Source organism: Heteronotia binoei, chromosome 2, assembly GCF_032191835.1.
Source record: "Heteronotia binoei isolate CCM8104 ecotype False Entrance Well chromosome 2, APGP_CSIRO_Hbin_v1, whole genome shotgun sequence".
Lineage (NCBI taxonomy): Eukaryota > Metazoa > Chordata > Lepidosauria > Squamata > Gekkonidae > Heteronotia > Heteronotia binoei.
Window position 1 is genome coordinate 142,463,707 of NC_083224.1, and position 19,035 is coordinate 142,482,741.

The following is a 19,035-nucleotide window of genomic DNA, read 5'->3' on the forward strand; positions in this document are numbered from 1 at the left end:
CCTTCTCTTTACCCCAGCAGACCTCCAGAAAGCCAATACCAGGAGCTGAAAGAACCTCAGGAACAAAATGTGATGAGTCATGGTGGACCGCAGCCATGGCTGGCAGGTGGGAGTAGGCAAGGTAGGCAGCTGCCTCAGGCACCACCTCACCACAGGGCACCTTCAGGCATCCTCTCTCACCACTCTGAGAGCAGCAGGACTGCAGGCCAGTGTGTGCTCTCCTCCGAGGATGCCTCCTCTTACAGGGGAAGCAGCCTCAAAGCAAGGCACAGTAGCCCCATGGCCCTTTTGCCCACCCGGCATCCAGGCAGATGAAGGAAGCTGCGTGGCCTTGCTCTCGGCTTCCTCCCCTGCAAGAGGAGACAGCCTCAGAGTGAAACACAGCAGCCCCGCAGCCCCTTTCACCGACCTGGAAGCTGGGCGGATGAAAGAGGCCACGCTGCCTCGCTCCTGATGTCAAGGCACAGCAGCCCCATGGCCCCTTTCACCCACCTGGCACCCAGGCGGACAAAAGAGGAGCCTCCTCCTCACTCCGACCCCCATGGGGGGGTGCAGGTGTCATGGAGGCCTGGAGCGGCAGGAAGGAAAGAAGACAGGAAGGAAGGTAGGAAGGAGAGAGAGAGGAGGGAGAGAGAGAAGGGAGGAGGCAGAGAAAGAGAGAAATGGAAAGAAAGCAACTTTAACTTTAAATGCATTCTCCAAGCCACTGGCTAGCTTGGCTTGGATAAATGATTTGAAGAGAGAAATGCCTTCTCCAAGCCAGCCAATGGGGTGGTGGTGGCTTTGAGAGCCACGCTATATGTATGAAAGAGCCGCATGTGGCTCCTGAGCCACAGTCTGGTCACTCCTGCTGTATACTCTAAACTCTTTCAGGCTACAGTTAAGAGAAAATGACAGAGGAAAATACCATTTTAAACTTTAAAGACACATTCAACCAATTTAAATAAACAGAAATGAAGTGAAAAATATATTGGCCACTCTACCTGAATCCCCTTTGGGCCCTTTTTTCCAGGTAAACCCAGAATACCCTGAAATGGAAAAATATCACAGAATGTAGCTGTTGTATTCAATGAACATTATTATTTAGAATGTTATCATATGCTATTCTTTTCTATGATATTTGTTGCTCTTTATTTTCAATCCCATTCATCCTTCCCAACACTTTCTGGAGTGTCTAGAACTAATGTGTAAGATAATGTAAAACCTTATGAAATTAAGAGTGAAATTAAAATTGAAGTATAACCAATAGTTTAGCTGAAATTAGTTACCCTTTTGTGTCCTTGCTTTCAGGCCTGCCTAAAAGCACATTCTCATTTTGATATTTTTAGCACTAGCTGCAAATGCAATCACATGGTTCTGTTTCCAATGCCATTTTCCTTCATTTTCTTTGACTTCACAGTTCATAGTCTCAGTTGCCAAGCAATGTTGGCTGTGTCACTCACATGATTTGCCCAATGGATGCTCAAAGCCTCAATGATCACCAGAACCAATAGGCTGAAGCAGCAGCAAGGAAAATAAAAGGCTTTCAAATAGCATTAAAATATCACAAATGTTTTGTGAATTTTCAATAATTTGTCTGGGTACACTGAATGTGTATGATTAGATGGATTAATTGTTTTTTGCCCAGAGTATGATTAGATGGATTAATTGTTTTTTGCCCAGTAATCAACAGCACAAGGAAGGATTTGCGTTTTGTGGAAATGACACCTACATACTTGAATCATGTGGACACATCACACAGAGAACACTATTTTACTTTGGGGGGAATTTAACCCCACTCTCCATGTATTTTTAAAAAAAAATCAATTTTTTTGCAAACCTAGGAGGTTACCTATGTTTGCAGAAAAATTTATTTACTGCAAGTATGGCCCTGATCCACAGAATAAGATATCCACAGATTGGAGCCACATTTGGGATATAACGATACACTTCTTTATTTACATTTATATATACACACACATACATAAATATTCTACGATACCTACTCTTTCTCCTTCAAGTCCAGGCACCCCTGCCACTCCTGGGGGTCCAATGAATCCCTTAAAAGAGTTAAACAGAAGAAACAAACTGAGGAGAGATTCTTTTCCCAGCATAAAGTCACACAGTTTGCATACTTTCATGTGAATAGTACCAAAAGCTAAATGCAATCTATCTAAAATAACTGATTTTACAAAAAGGGTATAGTCGTATCTCACAAACAACCAGTTGTCTGGTCACTCAGAATGATTAAGAATTGCCTACTGGCAACAAGAAAAAGAATCGTTACATAATTGGGCTCTTTTAAATTCTAAATCACAAACGAGTAACTACAGTATAGTGAGTGGAAGAGCAAGTGCACTAGTAACTTCTGTGCATACGTTCCTAGTACTTCTTGTTCATTATGTTATAATAAATTTTCTCTAAGGAGCTTGGGCTGGTACATATGGTTGCCAGTTGACCTCCTGTGGGCAGTAAACTCCTGCCCCCACCCACTCTCAGACAACTGAGCAGCAGAAAAATGGGGCATTGATGTTGCACACAAAGTAATGTCACTTCCAGTCACCAAATTCATGATGCTTTAGGGATTTCCCCGATCTCTGTGCTCCCTACCATACTGATTGGGAGAATTCCTATAGAGTCGCTGATGCAACGATATAACTTTAGGGTGATGATGTCACCACATCAAGTCCTCTCCCCCCCCCCCCCGCCCAATGCTCCACCTTCTAAAAACAGGGTTGGCAACTCTAGTAGTATAACATTTCTTGGGACGATGGCTCAGTGGTAGAGCATCTGCTTGGGAAGCAGAAGGTCCCAGGTTCAATCCCCGGCATCTCCAAAAAAGGGTCCAAGCAAATAGGTGTGAAAAACCTCAGCTTGAGACCCTGGAGAGCCGCTGCCAGTCTGAGAAGACAATACTGACTTTGATGGACCAAGAAAGGTCTGATTCAGTATAAGGCAGCTTCATATGGGAGTACTTCTAAGCAGATCTTCTCAGAAATGTCCCAATTTATTTAATGAACTTAATCCCAAGGAAGTACTCGTAGGACTCCTCAGAGAGCTTTACCACAGAGTGGAGATTTGAACCTGGTTCCTTCCAGTCTTTTAAATTTTAAATCACAAATTAGTAACTACAGTATAGTAAGTGGAAGAACAAGTGCACTCTAACCACTGCACTGCACTGGTTCAATCTGAGTAAACATGCCACTAAAACTTACTTACACTTTGTGTCTTTACATTTGTATGACTGATCAATAAAACGGAATACTCCAGCAACCAAATGTTGTTACAATGGAATGACTGAGTTTTAGGAGCAAACAGGTTTTATTTTTCTCCAGGTAAATTGGTACAACAATTTTTTCTTCTACAAACAGCAAACATATTTTCTTCTCTAATTTAGTTGAATATTTTTCTAGCATGCCACCAAAACAAGCAACGAATCTGTATGTTAAGCAGCTTCTATTTTTGGTGCATAATATTCTGAGTTGTGTGAACAACAGAGGCAACTAATAGAAGTTGCTAAGAAAAAAAAATCTGTGCAGAAGTATCCAGTGTGGCAAGCAAATGTTTACTGAGAAAGAGAATCAACTTTCTTCATCTTTACCACATATTCTTCCATTAATCCACAATCAATATGAGCAGGCATATTCTATCAAGACTTCGCTCAGTGGTGGTACATCCCTGGATCTCCAGTTTAATCCTAAAGAAACTCAGAACGCAAGACTAATAAAGAGCACAAATACCAAACAGGACTTGACAAAAGGAAGTTTGAAAGGCCTAACTTAGTTTACAATTACATGATTAAGCCTGCAGATGGCTCTCGATTGATAGATGATTGGGTTAACTAATATGGAAATGGCAGAAGCTGCTTAGTATCTAACAGGCCAAATACTGATACAACTGCCATGGCTTTTTGCTTTCTTTCTATAAACCATTCTTTTATTTTTCTGTGAACGTCATTATTGCTGTAAATATAATATTCCACTCCTTCACATTCAGAAGGACACACACAACTTTTTTAATGGGCCAACAATCAAGGGTCAGAGAACATTTTACATTCAAATAAATGGAGCATCTCTTTGTTCAATCATTACGTGGAATGAAGAGACAGGAGAGACATGTCACAGAAGTACAGAAGGACAAGACCTATTCCCAAGATCTTAACTGTCTGCAATCAGAAAAAGTGCCACCTGATAAAAATCAGTTTTGCTAACTTGATAACAGTTCAGAATTCCAGTTAACCATTTCCTCTTAAAATTATCTACCACAAAATATCTTTGCAATATTTATTTATCTTCTAGCACAAATTCACACACCTCTTTTGTCTGGTGTATGTACATACCAAGCAACGTTGGAGGATTTGTATGAATAGCTTGTGGGCTATGAATATGACAATGAAATTCGTATCCATCAAAACCGTAGAGTCTTGTGGCACCTTAGTCTCTGCTATTGGACTGCAACAGATTAACATGGCTCTGCTTTTGGGAATCCTTCAATGCATGCTAATGAAATACAGTCTACGAATAATGAACCAGTGAGTACAGAATGAACCAGTAACTACAGAAGCAGCAAATCCTGAATGAAATGTCTGAGGCCCCACTGTGAATGGGCAAAAAAAAAAATACAAGTCATGCATATCATAATCCTTCAAAAAATGCTTACTTACTCTTACACCTTTAGGGCCTGGGTTACCTTCGGGTCCTGCTAAACCCTAGCACAAAAGGAAATGCCTTTTACTTCATTTTCAATAAGCAGAGGTACTATATTTTAAAAGTGACACAGCTATTAATTTGCAAAAACAGGCAATAAGCTTTTAAAAACTGTGAATGTGGAAGTCAGAATATTATACATGTAATCAAGTTCCCAGAGGGCTTTTGAAATATACTATTCCCTCAGTATGGGTGAAATTTCCTTTTAATTACTTAGTGGAAATCACTCCTTTCAATTATGGACTTGGCTTAATGTGACTTCACTAGAATAAACTTGTAAGCTTGAACACAATTCCAGACATTTCTCAACCAGCTGTGGAATAACATGCTGATTCCCAGCATTCAGAACTGTTGATATCTGGGAAATGCTGGCATGCTGTTAACTGGTTACTACTATTTCATAGCATCTTAAAATATTTTAATAGGTTATATTCATGACTGAGTTACTAAAAACCACTGATGTATCAATGAAGTGGCTAAAACTCAGGGTGGGCAGTCAATTCATGTAATGCGGCTCCCAACTGGAGGCAGGCCGTACAGCCTTGTCTCCAGGGGCCGTTTTGCCTCTTCATAAGGAGGAGGAGTGGGCAGGGCATTATGAGAGGTGAGGGCGGAGCAAGCATGCCTTAATGGCTGTCTCTGCTCCTGCCTCCCAGTCTTCGCCTTGTTCTTGGGGAGTGGAGAGCTTCAGCGAGCTCTTCCTGTCTTTCCCGGCACAGGGCCTTTTAGTGTCAGTTTAGTGTTGCCGCAGCTGCCTTAGATCGAGCTGCTTTTCTTCTGCCTGAGCCTCTTCGGGTCAGTTTCCTGGCGGCCGCAGCCACTTTTAAGTGAGCCACGGCACTCTGGAGCGTTGAGGGACAGAGCGGGAGCGTCTTTTGGTGCAGTGGTTTGCTGCTGGCCGGGCTTTTAGTGCAGCCAGCATTTGGTTTACATATCCCCCCTCTCTCCCTGGGGAATAGCGGGGGCGGGCCTGCCGTCAGATGTCAGCACTGGGCTTGGCGGTTCGCCAGTTTTTGTGGCACTTTTTTGTTTTAAGGCCAACCTGGGTTCTGCAACCCCTCACTCCTCACCAATATTCTCTTTTGTAGTGCAGCTGTCCTGGCTGTATTGGAGGGTGTAGCTTTGGGTTCTTTTCATTCCCCCCGTCCCTGTCCTTGGTTGAGGAGGAGGTGTGCAATGCTCTTAGGTCAGCCATTACACGGCTGTTTTGAGTGGCCATTTTAAAGGAGGCTTATTTCCTCCCCCCAATTGTCGCTGGGGTGGGGCATAGGCCATTTTGAGGCTGTCTTTGGGCAGCCATTTTAAGGGCTGTTTCTCTGCTTATTACTTTCCAGTTGCTGGGCAGGGCGGTGGCCATTTTCTCTGCTTATTACTCCCCTGTTGCTGGGTGGGCGGCGGCCATTTTCGCTGCTTATTACTCTCCTGTTGCTGGGCATGGTGGCGGCCATTTTTTAGTAGTCTCTGGAGAAACCCCCACTGTTTTACAGGCTACATACTGGGCTCGCTAGCCATGCCTAAGCAGCAAGGAAAATCAAAGGGCAAGTGCCCTGCACCAAAATCCCAGCCTCGCTGGCCAGTTTCTTATAAGCGCCCGGCGCCTCAGCCTATGTCATCTGATGACGAGGATGACTCCTTTGAGCAGTCTGTATTAGCTAGGTTGGCTGCTTTGGAGGGTTCTAGTGGCAAGCACCATATCACAGAGGTTGGGGGTAAGAAGGGTGTTTCATCCAAGGCTGACAAGGCTGCTGCTAGGAAACGGTTTCAAGAAGAGATCCTTAACTGCTTGTCTTCTCCTGAGAGCAGGTCTGGCCCTGTTGAGACAGATGGAGTGTCACCTTTTCCGGTGGAAGTTCCTGATCTGGATGCCCTGCAAGGTGTGCAGTTTGGTAGGGGTGAGACTGCACAACGCACTAATACAGCTTGGCCCTGGGGGCCATAGAGGCAGTCAGCTACAGTTGGGCCAGTGGCCAATAGCCAGTCTGCAGTGTTTATTAATCCTCAGCCTTGGGCTTGGGGTTTTAATTTGGCTAACCCTCTAGCATTTTGGGATAGCCTGCCTGGCCAGTTTCCTGGACTGTCCTCGGCCCCTTGTGGTGGCTGGGGTTTCCTTATCCTTGGGGCCCATCATATTATTCGGTGCCTGCAAAGGCCTTACCTTTTGGTGATCTGGCTCTGCCCTTAGGGGATCGCTTGTTGCCAGTCACCAAGGATAAAATATTAAAAGGTGAATTTGTGGATCTTTTTTCTCTGCTCTACAGGGAGCTGGAGAAAAAGGATAAAGAGGACCTTGATGATAGGGAAAAGGAGAAAATCAAACGGCGGAAAGTTGATAGGACCTGGGCAAATTGGGTGCCTGGGTTCATTATTTGCACCGGAATAATGGAGGGCCACTTCCGTTTTCCAGTATTTTGATATCATATACAATAGCTACACCAGCTTTAGTGACCCTGCCTGACTCCAGTATGAGGGCCCCCTTGAACCCATCCCTTCAATGGGATCAAATTCAGTCACAACTGTGGCTGCAGGTTATGTCTCCAGTTAGACCTAATCTTGAAGATTGGTCTAACAGCAGCCATGTTGTGCAGCGCACAGCCACTGCTTCTGGTTCCCGTGGTAATGCGGGGCAGGCGGTTCAACCCCACTTGCTCTGCTGGGAATTTGGGTCGCAGGGGGTGTGTGGAAGGAAAAACTGCCCATACAAGCACGAGTGCCCTCTGTGCGGAGGGTCTCACTCCTTTACTCCTTTACGAATTGTTCCCGGGGTAAACCCAGGAGGGGGTTGCACAAGCAGGGCTCGGGTGGGACAAATAAGCCTTTTGGAAAAGGGCCCCAATCCAATAAAGGTGACAGTGCTTGAGGCCTGGCTCCATAATTATTCTAAGGTTGAGTTTACCTGTTCAACAGTTTTAAGTTCGGTTTTAGAATTCCTTGTCAGGGTCCCAGAAGGCCGTTTATGGCCAATAACCTGAAGTCAGTTATAGGTATGGAGCATATAGTTTGACAAAAAATCGGGAAAGAATTGGCTGAGGGTAGGGTGATTGGCCCATTCCCTGCACCTCCTGTGAGTTCTCTGCAGGTCTCTCCTTTGGGCATTGTGCCTACGAAGACCCCAGGGGAGTTTAGATTGATCCACCATTTATCTTACCCTCGTGGGGAATTGGTGAACGATGTCATACCCAAGGTTTTGTGTACTGTGCGGTACACATCTTTTGATGCAGCGGTTCACATGGTAAGGCGCTGTGGGGTGGGTGCTGAGTTGGCGAAATGCGATATAAAGTCTGCCTTTCGCCTTCTCCTTGTTCATCCTTTGGATTTTGAATTGCTGGGTTTCCAATTTGATGGGCAGTTTTACATGGACAGGGCCTTGCCCATGGGGTGCTCCGTTTCTTGTGCTGCATTAGAGCGCTTTAGCTCTTTTTTAGAATGGGTGTGTGTGCCATAAGGCTGGTTTAAGAATTGTGGTGCATTACTTTGATGACTTTTTCTTTGCTGGCCCCTTGGGCTCCGGCCAGTGTGCCCGCTTGCTTGCGACCTTTACAATGCAGTCTAAGGAGTTGGGCGTCTCCCTAGCCCATGAAAAGACAGAGGGCCCTACCCAGCAATTGACATTCCTAGGTGTTGAACTAGATTCCTTGCAGCAAACCTCTCGCCTCCTGGCGGGGAGGTTGACGCTCCAGGAGATGGTTGCCCAGTTTTTGCTGCTGCAGAAGCCAGCCTTGAAAGAGCTGCAGCAGTTAGTGGGACACTTAAACTTTGCTTGTAAGGTGGTCGCTCCTGGTCATCCTTTCTTGAGGAGGCTGTGTGATGCAATGGCTGGTCTACGCCAGCCACATCACAGAATTCGGATTTCCGGAAGCATACGGGAGGATCTTTTATTATGGCAGGAGTTTCTGACCTCATTTAATGGTGTCTCCTTTTGATGGGAGGATTTGAGGTTGGAAGCCGAGCTTCAAATTACATCTGATGCTGCAGGGTCCTTGGGATTTGGCATCTATTTTCGTGGACACTGCTGCATGGAAGACTGGCCTATGGAATGGGTAGATGCCGGGTGGACCAGGGATTTAACCTTCTTAGAGTTCTTCCCGATCTTGGTAGCTGTTTAGTTGTGGGGAAATGAGTTGGTGGACCACACAGTCCACTTTTGGTGTGACAATTTAGCTGTGGTGCATGTCATCACTTCCCTCACTTCTAAATCACCCAGGGTTATGAGGTTAGTTCAGGCTTTCACACTGCATTGCCTGCGGCAGAATATTGTATTTTTTGCCAGGCATGTGCCTGGGGTGGATAATGGAGTGGCTGACGCTCTCTCTCGCAAACAGATGCAGAGGTTTCATCAGCTTGCCCCAGATGCAGATCTTCTTCCTACAAGGATGCTTCCAGAGATTTGGAGGATTGGCGGGTTGACACTGGCAGAGCGATAAGTATTGCTATTGCTCCTAGCACTAGAAAATCATACACAAGGGCAGAAAGCCAGTTTGAGAATTTTAGGAGCATCGTAGGTTACAGCATGGAATGGCCTCTTCCAGTGAAGCACTTACTCCACTATTGCATATCTTTGCAGCGCAGGGGCCTGGCAGTTCAATCCATTCAGGACCGGTTGTCTGCTTTGGCTTTTGCCAGTAAAGCCATGGGGTTACAGGAACAAACCAGTGATTTCCGCATTCGGAAGATGCTCGAAGGGTGGGCCAGAGAGGCTGGCAAGGCAGCCAATTTCACCCGTAATTCTTAGGGGTTTATGGTCAGTCTGGGGCCAGGTGTGTCTGTGCTGCCTCCCTGGTGGCATATTTTGGGGCTCTCCAGGTGAGTGAGCTGGTAGCTCAGTCCAAAGGGGATGTTTCTATAAGGGCCTTGTTGGCCTAAGACATTCGCATTGCTGATGGAGCGGCATATATTACAGTGCGTCGCTCTAAGACTGACCAGTTGCAGCGGGGGAACACTATTAGTTTAGGTGCCTATTCCGAGGGGGAACTGTGTCCTGTAGTGGCTTTAACGTGCTATCTGGCTGCCTGCGGTTCTGGAGCTGGTCTGTTGTTACAGCATGGGGGCGGTAGTCCCCTGACAAAGCATCAGTTTTGGTCTCTGACTGTCAAAGCTCTCGCTAGGCTTGGCCTGGCAGGGGTTAAGTTTGGCACTCATTCTTTCTGCATAGGGGCGGCTTCTACGGCGGCGGCTCTGGGGTACTCCCCACCGTCCATTCAGAAGCTTGGTAGGTGGCGTTCCTCGGCCTATAAAGGCTATGTCCACCCTCTGGCACTGCAGTAACTGGCATCAGGTTATTGAGGGTGTTGTTATTCACTGTTTTCTTCTTTTCTCCGGTGCTGTTGTTCGTGGGGAGAGACAACGCATCATCATATGCGGGCATAGCTTTGTGTTCTGGGCTGCCCATCGGGCCAGGAGGACTTCGGCCGGGTCACAGCTGGAGCTCAGCAAGTGGACTACCATAGAGTGGTGTGGACGGCGGGGTCTCCATTGGTTGGGCCTGTTGCCCTTGCTTTTTGAAAACGTTGATGTTTTGCCACCACATGTTGCAGTGATACATTTGGGAGGAAACGATCTAGGCTTGCTCAAGGGGAAAGGTCTTGTACTGCAGGCCAAGGATGATTTTCGAGTCATTAGGAGTCGTTGGCCTCAGGTTTTGATTGTATGGTTGGCCATGATCCCGTGGCCAGGTATGGCGTGGGGCATGGGATCCACGGACAATTGAGAGAGCTCGCTGCAAAACCAATTTAGAAATTTAAAAAGCCCGGGGTTGGGGGGGGGGGGCACTTTCTCCCTCATCCTGAGATCCGTGCTGATTGCATGGATTTATACAGGACTGATGGCGTCCATCTTTCCGATAAGGGAAACGACATTTTTTGGGATGCCTTAAAACTTGGGCTTAGGGAAGTGCTAGGCGTTTAGTGGGCGCAGCTGCCTAAGCAGAGGCTTGGCCTCACGGTGGCTGGGTTTTTTGCCTAACTTCCGTTATGCAGCTTGGTGAGCACCAATAGCACCCCAGTTTTGGGGCACGAAGTCTAGCTAAATCATTCCTGGGCCATGTGGACTAGTTGAATGATGAAGCGGACTGCCTTGGGTTTGCCTGGATTGATCCACCCTTCAGCCATGTGGAAGGGGGTTGGAACTCCAGGGCATAACCTTTGCTAGGCCGGCCAGGTACGAGCCATTCATTTTGGCTATATCTAGGGGCAGGGTGGCTCGCCCATCACGTGGCAGGGGAGGGGTATTTCATTCCCTGACCCTGCCGTGCTGCCTGTTATGTTTATAGCCCTTGTTGTTGATTTAATAATAAAGAAAATGGCCCTTAGTTACTCAAACCCTTATGTCCGTCTCTTCCTTCTGTCTGTGGGGGCAAATATATAATCACTGTGTATTTGGGGGTTGAAAGTAATTCCAGATACCTTAAGGAAATGCACTTTTTATTATGATTGATGTTTTAATTGGTTCTTTCTATATGTTCTACATTAACAGAAACAGTCATTTAATATACTAGAAATCTCCTGAAAGTTTTAAAAATAGCACTCTTGTTCCTGTGGTAAAACACCATTAAAATTGACAAGTATTTAAGGAAAGTGTCTTATATCTGGAGCAGCATTTTCCCATTGCCAGATCACTACAGCAGTATGGGTACAGTCAAACTCTCCACCCTTCCTTCCAGTTATTTCTTTTAAAAGTTTTCTGTGCTCCTTTGGTCTCACCATGAGAACCCAAACAGCTCAAGAACAATTGATAAAGTAATATAGTACAATCACTAAAACTGAAAGCACAAATATAATACAAACCAAACAACACTTTAAAATTGGACCCAGAACAGTATAACTTGCTTCAGGATCAGCAAGAGAAAAAATCCTACATCCTCAAAGCCAAGGTGAACAAGAAAGACTTTTCGTAAAGGATAACAGGAAAGCTGCCAGGCGGATTTCTCTTGGATTCTGTAAATAGGCTGCAAGCAGAAAAAAGATTCCCTCTATGGTAACCATCCATCCAGTCTTCAGCCATCTAAGCAGGGATAAGTGGAGATATCCCTCCAAAAATGGAAGGTGGCAAGTTCATAACAAAGAAACAATACTTCAAGTAATCTTCAGAGCTTCAGAAATCAAACCCAGAAGCTACTGAATTCTTTTAAGTCAGACATTACATTCTCATGATGGGTTCCAGTTGACAAACTAGCTGCCATCCTCTGTAACAGGAGAAGAATTTGAATAATTTTGATGAGAGACCACCAAGAAATACCAGGGTTTCTATGCAGAGGAAGGCAATGGCAGCCCACCTCTGTTAGTCTCTTGCCTTGAAAACTCGGCACAGTTGACATATGTCAATTGTGACTTCATGGCACTTTACACACACATTACAGTAATCTGCCTGGTAACTAAGCATGGCGCAGAATGGTAAAGCTGCAGTACTGCAGTCCTAAGCTCTGCTCACGACCTGAGTTCAATCCCAGCAGAAGGTGGGTTCAGGTAGCCGGTTCACAGTTGACTCAGCCTTCCATCCTTCCGAGGTCAGTAAAATGAGTACCCAGCTTGCTGGGGGGAAAGTGTAGATGGCTGGGAAAGGCAATGGCAAACCATCCCGTAAAAAGTTTGCTGTGAAAACATTGTGAAAGCAATGTCACCCCAGAGTCGAAAATGACCAGTGCTCACACAGGGGACTACCTTTACCTTTTTAACTAAGCATAGATGTTGGTAACAAAGATCAGTAGTGAGACCTTTACTTTCTAGGAGTGACCACAACCAGCACACAAACTAATGCTGAAAAGGTGCTTCAGACTACAGATTTTACCAGTGCATTCATAAGTAATCCTAGCTCTAGTATTATCCCTAAGCAGCAAATATAATCTTTAAGGGGGAGGGAAATTCATCCACACTGATGATCCCCATGGTCAGACTCAGTATTCAGCAAAAGTATACTTTCTTATCTGGACTCACTTTCAGTTTACCAACTCCCATCTATCCCGTTACTAACTCCAAGCACCTGTTCAGAAGGTCCACTTAAGTTCTAGGACTGATGCCCATCTGGACTTGATAGAAAAAAAGAAGAGCTGAGTGTCATCAATATAGTAATGATATCTCAGTTCCATCCAAATAACTTCAATCGATAGTTTCATGCCATTTTTAAACAGTATAAGGAATTAAAGAGACCAATGAAACCTCACAGCAAATTGTCAAAGACAAAAGCAAAAAATCTCTTATACCAATATTCTAGAAAATACCTGAAACAAATAGTGAAACCACAGCGCTTCCCACTCTCATCCCAACAAGTGATTCATAAGGCTACCATGGTAAATGGTATACAAACCACTAGGAGATCAAAAAAACCCAACGTTGCATTCACCTTGAACAGCAAAAGTCATCCACCAAGCCAACTAAAGTAGCTGCAGTTCCAAAACCCAACACCAGATTAAAATGGGTTTAGATCAGAGATATAGAACATTTTTGGTCCAAGTGCCAACAAATCTACAACATTTACCTGTGAAGATATTGGTGTTCTGGGAAACAAAAAAGTATTGGGTGGGATGAAGGAATTAACACTGTACTGGAAGCACACCCAATACCACTACCAGCACCTCAAGGTCTTCCACAGTCCTTGGGTGGAGAAAAGGTCCTGCAGGCCAGGCAAAATGGTCTGGCAAGCAACTATTCAGTGCATGTGCTGGGGGCTGTCTAACCGAGGTCTAGACAATCTGTATGATTTAAAATTCTTTGAGCAAATCTTCCGTACCCATTCAAACACTTTACCTATAGCCAAAGATCCCAGGGATGTGGCAGAAACCCTGAACCAGTGAGTGAAGGTGATTTTGGAGTGGATGCAGGATAATAAACTAGCATTTAACCCTGACAAAACAAAAGACAGAAAATTGGACCCAGGACTTCAGGAGCCACCTGTTCTGATTTGGTTGAACTCCTCTTGAAGGAACAGGTCTGTAGTTTAAGAGTGCCCTTGGACTCACGCCTACTGCCAGATAAGCAAGCAGTAACTGCGGCCAGGAGTACCTTTTATCAGCTTTAGTCTTTCCTGGTCATTGTGGTGCATATCCCAGTTATTTCAAGATTTCATTACTGCAATGCACTATGCATGGAGCTACCCTTGACAAATGTTTGGAAACTTCTGTGAGTGCAAATTGCTGCAGCCAGGATGTTTATGGGAGTGGGTTTTAGGGAGAATATGGCTTCAACCTGGGCCCTTTCTACACTGGCTCCTAATCTGTTTGTGATTACAATTCAAAGTGTTGGTGTTGACCTTTAAAACCCTATGCTATAATGATAACTCTGTCTATGTATCAGTCTTGGCGGATCTAGCATTACAATTAGGGTTGAGCCTGAACCTAAAAATGCCAGTTCAGTTCAGAGTGGATCCCAAACTGAACCCAAATCAAACCAGTCCAAAAAAATGACCAAACCAAACAGTTCAGATCCTCCTCCAAACCACCCCAACTTCATGCCAAATTTTGGCTCGTGAATCAGTCTGTGCCCATCCCTAATTGTGACAAATATCACTTCAGTTTAAACTTTAATGCTCTCTTCTTGACTGACAGGAGTCTTAAAGGAACTTCCAATCTCTCTCCCTTCCTTTCCCATAACTGTGACTGGGTCAGGTCACTCAGTGGCCTTCCTGTGAAGGGGAAGTGGGGAATCACATCTGGGTCTCCGAATAAGAGCATGCCGCCCTTAGTAACACCACCATGCTAGGACAGGTGCCACCTCACTGCCACACCATCAGGGAAGGACCCCCCTCACCCACCATTCCCCTCTTCTTCACTGCTTGGCCATTGTTGTGGGTTGAATGCTGCAGCCACCAGGGGCAGATTATCCCTGAGAGCCCAGCACCCCAGCCACCCCTGCAAGACCACACCAACCCACAGTCCACAGCAAGCACACACACACAGGTCAAGAGTATTGACACAGAGCTTTATTGTCAGTAGCATGCACCTACAGAGTGGATGGGTTAGGGTGACCAGGTCCCTGTTTCATCCTCAAGGCAGGGATGGATGTGGGACTGACAGTGGCAAAGGTCATCATGAGGCTGGTTGCTTCAGCATGCTTGCAGGTGCAGCTTCTGGTCTCAGCTGGGCCCTGGAAGGGGTCTCTTGTTGCTGTGCATGGAGATGACTCTCCCTGAAGGATCATCACCACTGGGCATTAACAGTAGTCCCACGTACAGTCACCAACATGCCTCCTGGACAGCTTCTGGCCAACCCACAGTCTTCCTGGATCCGGACAAGACCAGCATCAACAACAGACACAGCCACCCTACGCGCTCTCCTCACCTCTGTGTCTCAAGAAACACCCTCACTTGGACATCACAGGACTTGCCGCACCTGCAAGGAAAGGGAATTACCATCAAGTGGAGGCATTCTGCACCCAGCCTTGCAGCAAGGGCGACCCACCCATGCTCATAATTCATGGGGACATACAGTGTTACCCATGCATGCTGAAAGCCATGACTGACCATGTTCCCTCCTCCTGCAGATTTTCCAATAAGCGCTCAATGTGCAAAGGCACCTGGTTCGCTGGCTCTGTGCATGCTTGGGAAAGCACACACCCCTGGCACCCAGCTGCCAGGGTTCCCAGATGTTACAGCACCATCCCACCCACCCCCGTGCTACTTGTCTAGGCCAAGGGGGGGTGGAGTCAGCAGTCACTGCTTACCTGTTGGGGCATTGCTGTCTCTCCTGGTCCCAGTGAGCTGGTTCCTGATCCAGTAGGGCCTGAAATCAGGGAGGGCTCAGCCACAGAATGTAGACTTTGTTCTCTCACCACTCTTCTCTCCTCAAGGTGCCCTTTGCCCCTGTTGTCTCCCATCAAGCTTGGTATGAGCTCGCTCTAAGTCTGTGTGGTTGGAAGCTGCCTGGCAGCATCCCTTGGCATGCACCCTACCTGTGAAGTTGTGTCATGCAGTTGCAGGGCCATTTGTAGGGTGGGGAGGGCCATCACTGGGGGCAGGGAGGGGCAGGGACCACATGTAGGTGCTGCAGTGGTTGGGTGCACTGATGGTCAGGATTCTGAGCTGCTTGGGCTCTTGAGGGAGTGGTTATGAGTGTCTGCCAGAGGTGGCAAGGGAGTTTCCACTGGCATCAATGGGCTGTGCCTCCATTTTTGACAGCGCAACTATACCCCTGCATTGGGGGAGGCATTCTCCAGCTGGAAATGCTTAGGGAGCCGACAGACTGCCAGCTCACTGTCTGGCATACCCACATTTCCATTGGCAAGGGGATCTGCATGGCTCAGTTACCAGCATGTAGCCATGGGGCAGCTGTGCTAGCGTCATCGTGCAGCACCACCTGTGACTGGTGACAGCTTAAATTTGCCTTACACCGGCATAGCTATGCTGGCATTGGGGTCAGTAAGTTCCGTGTTCTCATTCTCCCTCCCCCCCACCCCCCAGGATTGATCTGTAACTATCCCATGATCTCAGTTTTAAATCTTTTGGATTTCTTTTTTTGCAAACCTAGAATTTACTACAGAACTGTAAAAAAAAAATACCTTCTATCTGAACATGGCTCTATAGTCATTGTTGCAAGTAGAACAAAAATATACACGTTTCTTCAGCAAACATTTTATTCTGATCTTTGGGCAGGGTGAGGGGAACAGAGTATACTAAGCATAAAAACTAACCAGGTTAAACAGAGCACACCAATATAATCTCAACATACATAAAGTATTCTTGGGTTATATTTATTTGTTAAAAAAAGATCTTTCTGACAATCAGTGTTGAAAGTAAAAAGGAAATCTGATAATTTAGGTCTGAAGCACAGTTACTGCACCTGCCTGCCAGGGTAACCAGGAGCCCCAGGGTTGCCTGCCATTCCTGGAATTCCCTAAATTGAAAGGGGAAAAAAGAATTAGTGCATTTTATACTTCTAGGTAAGCACTAAATACTCCAAGACTGCTTTTCATGTCACTTACATAAAACATAAATCTCGTATGTCAACATGATTATTCACCTAAACAGTGGAACACAGAGCTCAACAGTACTGAACGGGAGGGAATGGCTATTTTAGAACACGAAGGAATATATGATACAAACCACTACATGAAGGCAAACTTTAAAAGAATGTTTGGGACACATACGAAATGGAAGATTCCCCCAGCAGGCAAGGTGCTCTTCAATCAGATGGTTTTTAACTGTTTTACTTATTGAACTATTGATTTTAAACTATTGTATTATGTTTTTGTTGTAATCCGCCCTGAGCTCACAGCAAAGGTGGAATAAAAATCTACCAAATAATAAATAAATAAATAATGCATATTCCATCGGCTGACATCACATTTTTGTTGCATATACTGAAACAATATATGAATGCTTCGATTCATAATCTACGCTAATTTCCTTAATGTGTCTCTTATAAATAATCCAAGTGTAAAAGTTTTAGCTGCTCAATGCAGTTTTCTGTGTCAAAACTCCTGGTGGCGCTGGCTAAAGAGTGTTATGGGGAACTTAGCAGATTTGTGAATGAGTGAAAGGGAAGTGGGATCCAGATAGCACAGGATGGGGAGCAGAGCCCAAGGATATCAGGGATGTGGGCGATGATCCTGTAATAAATGCTAACAAAAGCAATCTTCATTCTAGTTGGCATGCAACCACAATTTATACTCCACAATCTACATTTAGGCTGACATCTCTATCAGTGATCCCCAACCTTTTTGGCACCAGGGACCGGTTTTGCAGAAGACAATTTTTCCATGGACCAGTGGGCGTGGGGGTGCTAGGTTTTTTGCTGCCCCAGGCTGCCCACATGTCCACACCTCGTCCCTGCCCCCCCATGGGGGTCTTTAAATGAGGACTAGGTGAAGGTCTCTGCCTTACTCTGCAGCCTGGTTGCTAACAGGCCATGGACCAGTACTGGTTCACAGCCCAGGGGTTGGGGACCCCTGGTCTATATGATTTAAAAAAAAATAAATTAGAATACAATCATGACAGTTTGTTGCTGAAGAGCCTATGGGCACCTTTGGAATTCTGAGAAAAGATGACACATTCAAATGATTGCCAAGGAAAAGTACCAGTCACAAAAGAGCTAATATGTAGGCAGTGCTAGTCACAAAATGTTAGGAGATTATACAAAATTCTAGAAGGTTCCAAGCCAAGCAGTCTCCTTTGGCTGGGGTTGCTACTTTGGAATAGGCATTTGCTGCAGGTGCAAAGATGATGCCCCCTGGACTCTTCTTGTACCAATAAGATGAAGAAAAACTAGGACTGGCTCTTTACTTTGGGAAAGAGATGCACAGTTTGGTTTTGGCTTTCAAATAAATCCTTGCTCACTGCTCAGTCACAGAAAGAACCTGCCAAACCCAGACACATAAGAAAGTCTGAGTCAAAGGCCAAGCTAAGGGAACTATGCACCTGCCATGGATGTTTTGCTAGTCAATCAGTGCGCAAGGAGCAACCCAAGCTCCTTGTTGTTGTTTTTCTGGTCCATTCAAGACCCATTAGACTTTATCCTCAAGACTCGAGAAGCAAGGAGAAGTCAAACCCATCATACGACACATAGTGGGCATCATAGGACTTTCAGATACTACATAGAGCAGGGATGGCCAAAGGTAGCTCTCCAGATGTTTTTTGCCTACATGCATGGCCAATGGCTGGGGCTGATGGGAGTTGTAGGCAAAAAACATCTGGATAGCTACCGTTGGCCACCCCTGACAAAGAGGATCATTGAGTCACTACAAAGGGTATCAACAAATATTTTAAGTAGCCTGTGAGCCTCCCTTGCAGAGGGATACCACACTTATTGAGGGATACCAGCTTCCATAATTCCCAGTAACAACCACCAGACACCAATCTATCTCTTAAGGCAATAATAATAATAATAACATTTTATTTATATCCCGCCCTCCCCGCCGAAGCGGGCTCAGGGCGGCTAACAACATGTTCATATAATTATACAAAGGTTTAAAATCACATTAGTCTTAAAAACATTCCAAATGTTTTTAAAACAAATACAATTACAAATAGATTTTAGGTGCTAATTCTGTTAATAAAAATAATGGTGATAGAAGTCACCTAACATCAGTCGCTCAGCCAGCAAAGGCCATCCTGAAAAGGGTGGTCTTGCAGGCCCTGTGGAACTGGTCAAGGCTCCGCAGGGCTCGCACTTCTTCCGGGAGCTGGTTCCATAGGTATGGAGCTGCGATAGAGAAGGCCCGTGTGTGAGTGTTTTGTAGTTTTGCCTCCTTTGGTCCGGGGATAGTCAGCTGGTTCTTCCCTGCTGACCTCAGTGCTCTCTGGGGTTCGTATGGGGAAAGACGGTCCCTCAGGTAGGCAGGTCCTCAGACATATAGGGCTTTAAAGGTAATAACCAGCACTTTGTAACGAACCCGGTAAGTAACTGGCAGCCAGTGCAGTCCACGTAGCC

General features: G+C 45.7%; 1 protein-coding gene across 1 annotated transcript in view; it reads right to left on the reverse strand.

The window, feature by feature from the left end:
- Window positions 1-19,035, reverse strand: part of COL24A1 (collagen type XXIV alpha 1 chain) — a 282,681-nt gene that overhangs the window by 196,754 nt on the left and 66,892 nt on the right. The window contains exons 9-12 of the mRNA XM_060232149.1: window positions 16,447-16,500; window positions 4,643-4,687; window positions 1,986-2,039; window positions 984-1,028 (exon numbers count right to left, since the gene is read on the reverse strand). Coding sequence (XP_060088132.1) covers window positions 984-1,028; window positions 1,986-2,039; window positions 4,643-4,687; window positions 16,447-16,500 — 198 coding nt within the window. The remainder of the gene's footprint in view (window positions 1-983; window positions 1,029-1,985; window positions 2,040-4,642; window positions 4,688-16,446; window positions 16,501-19,035) is intronic.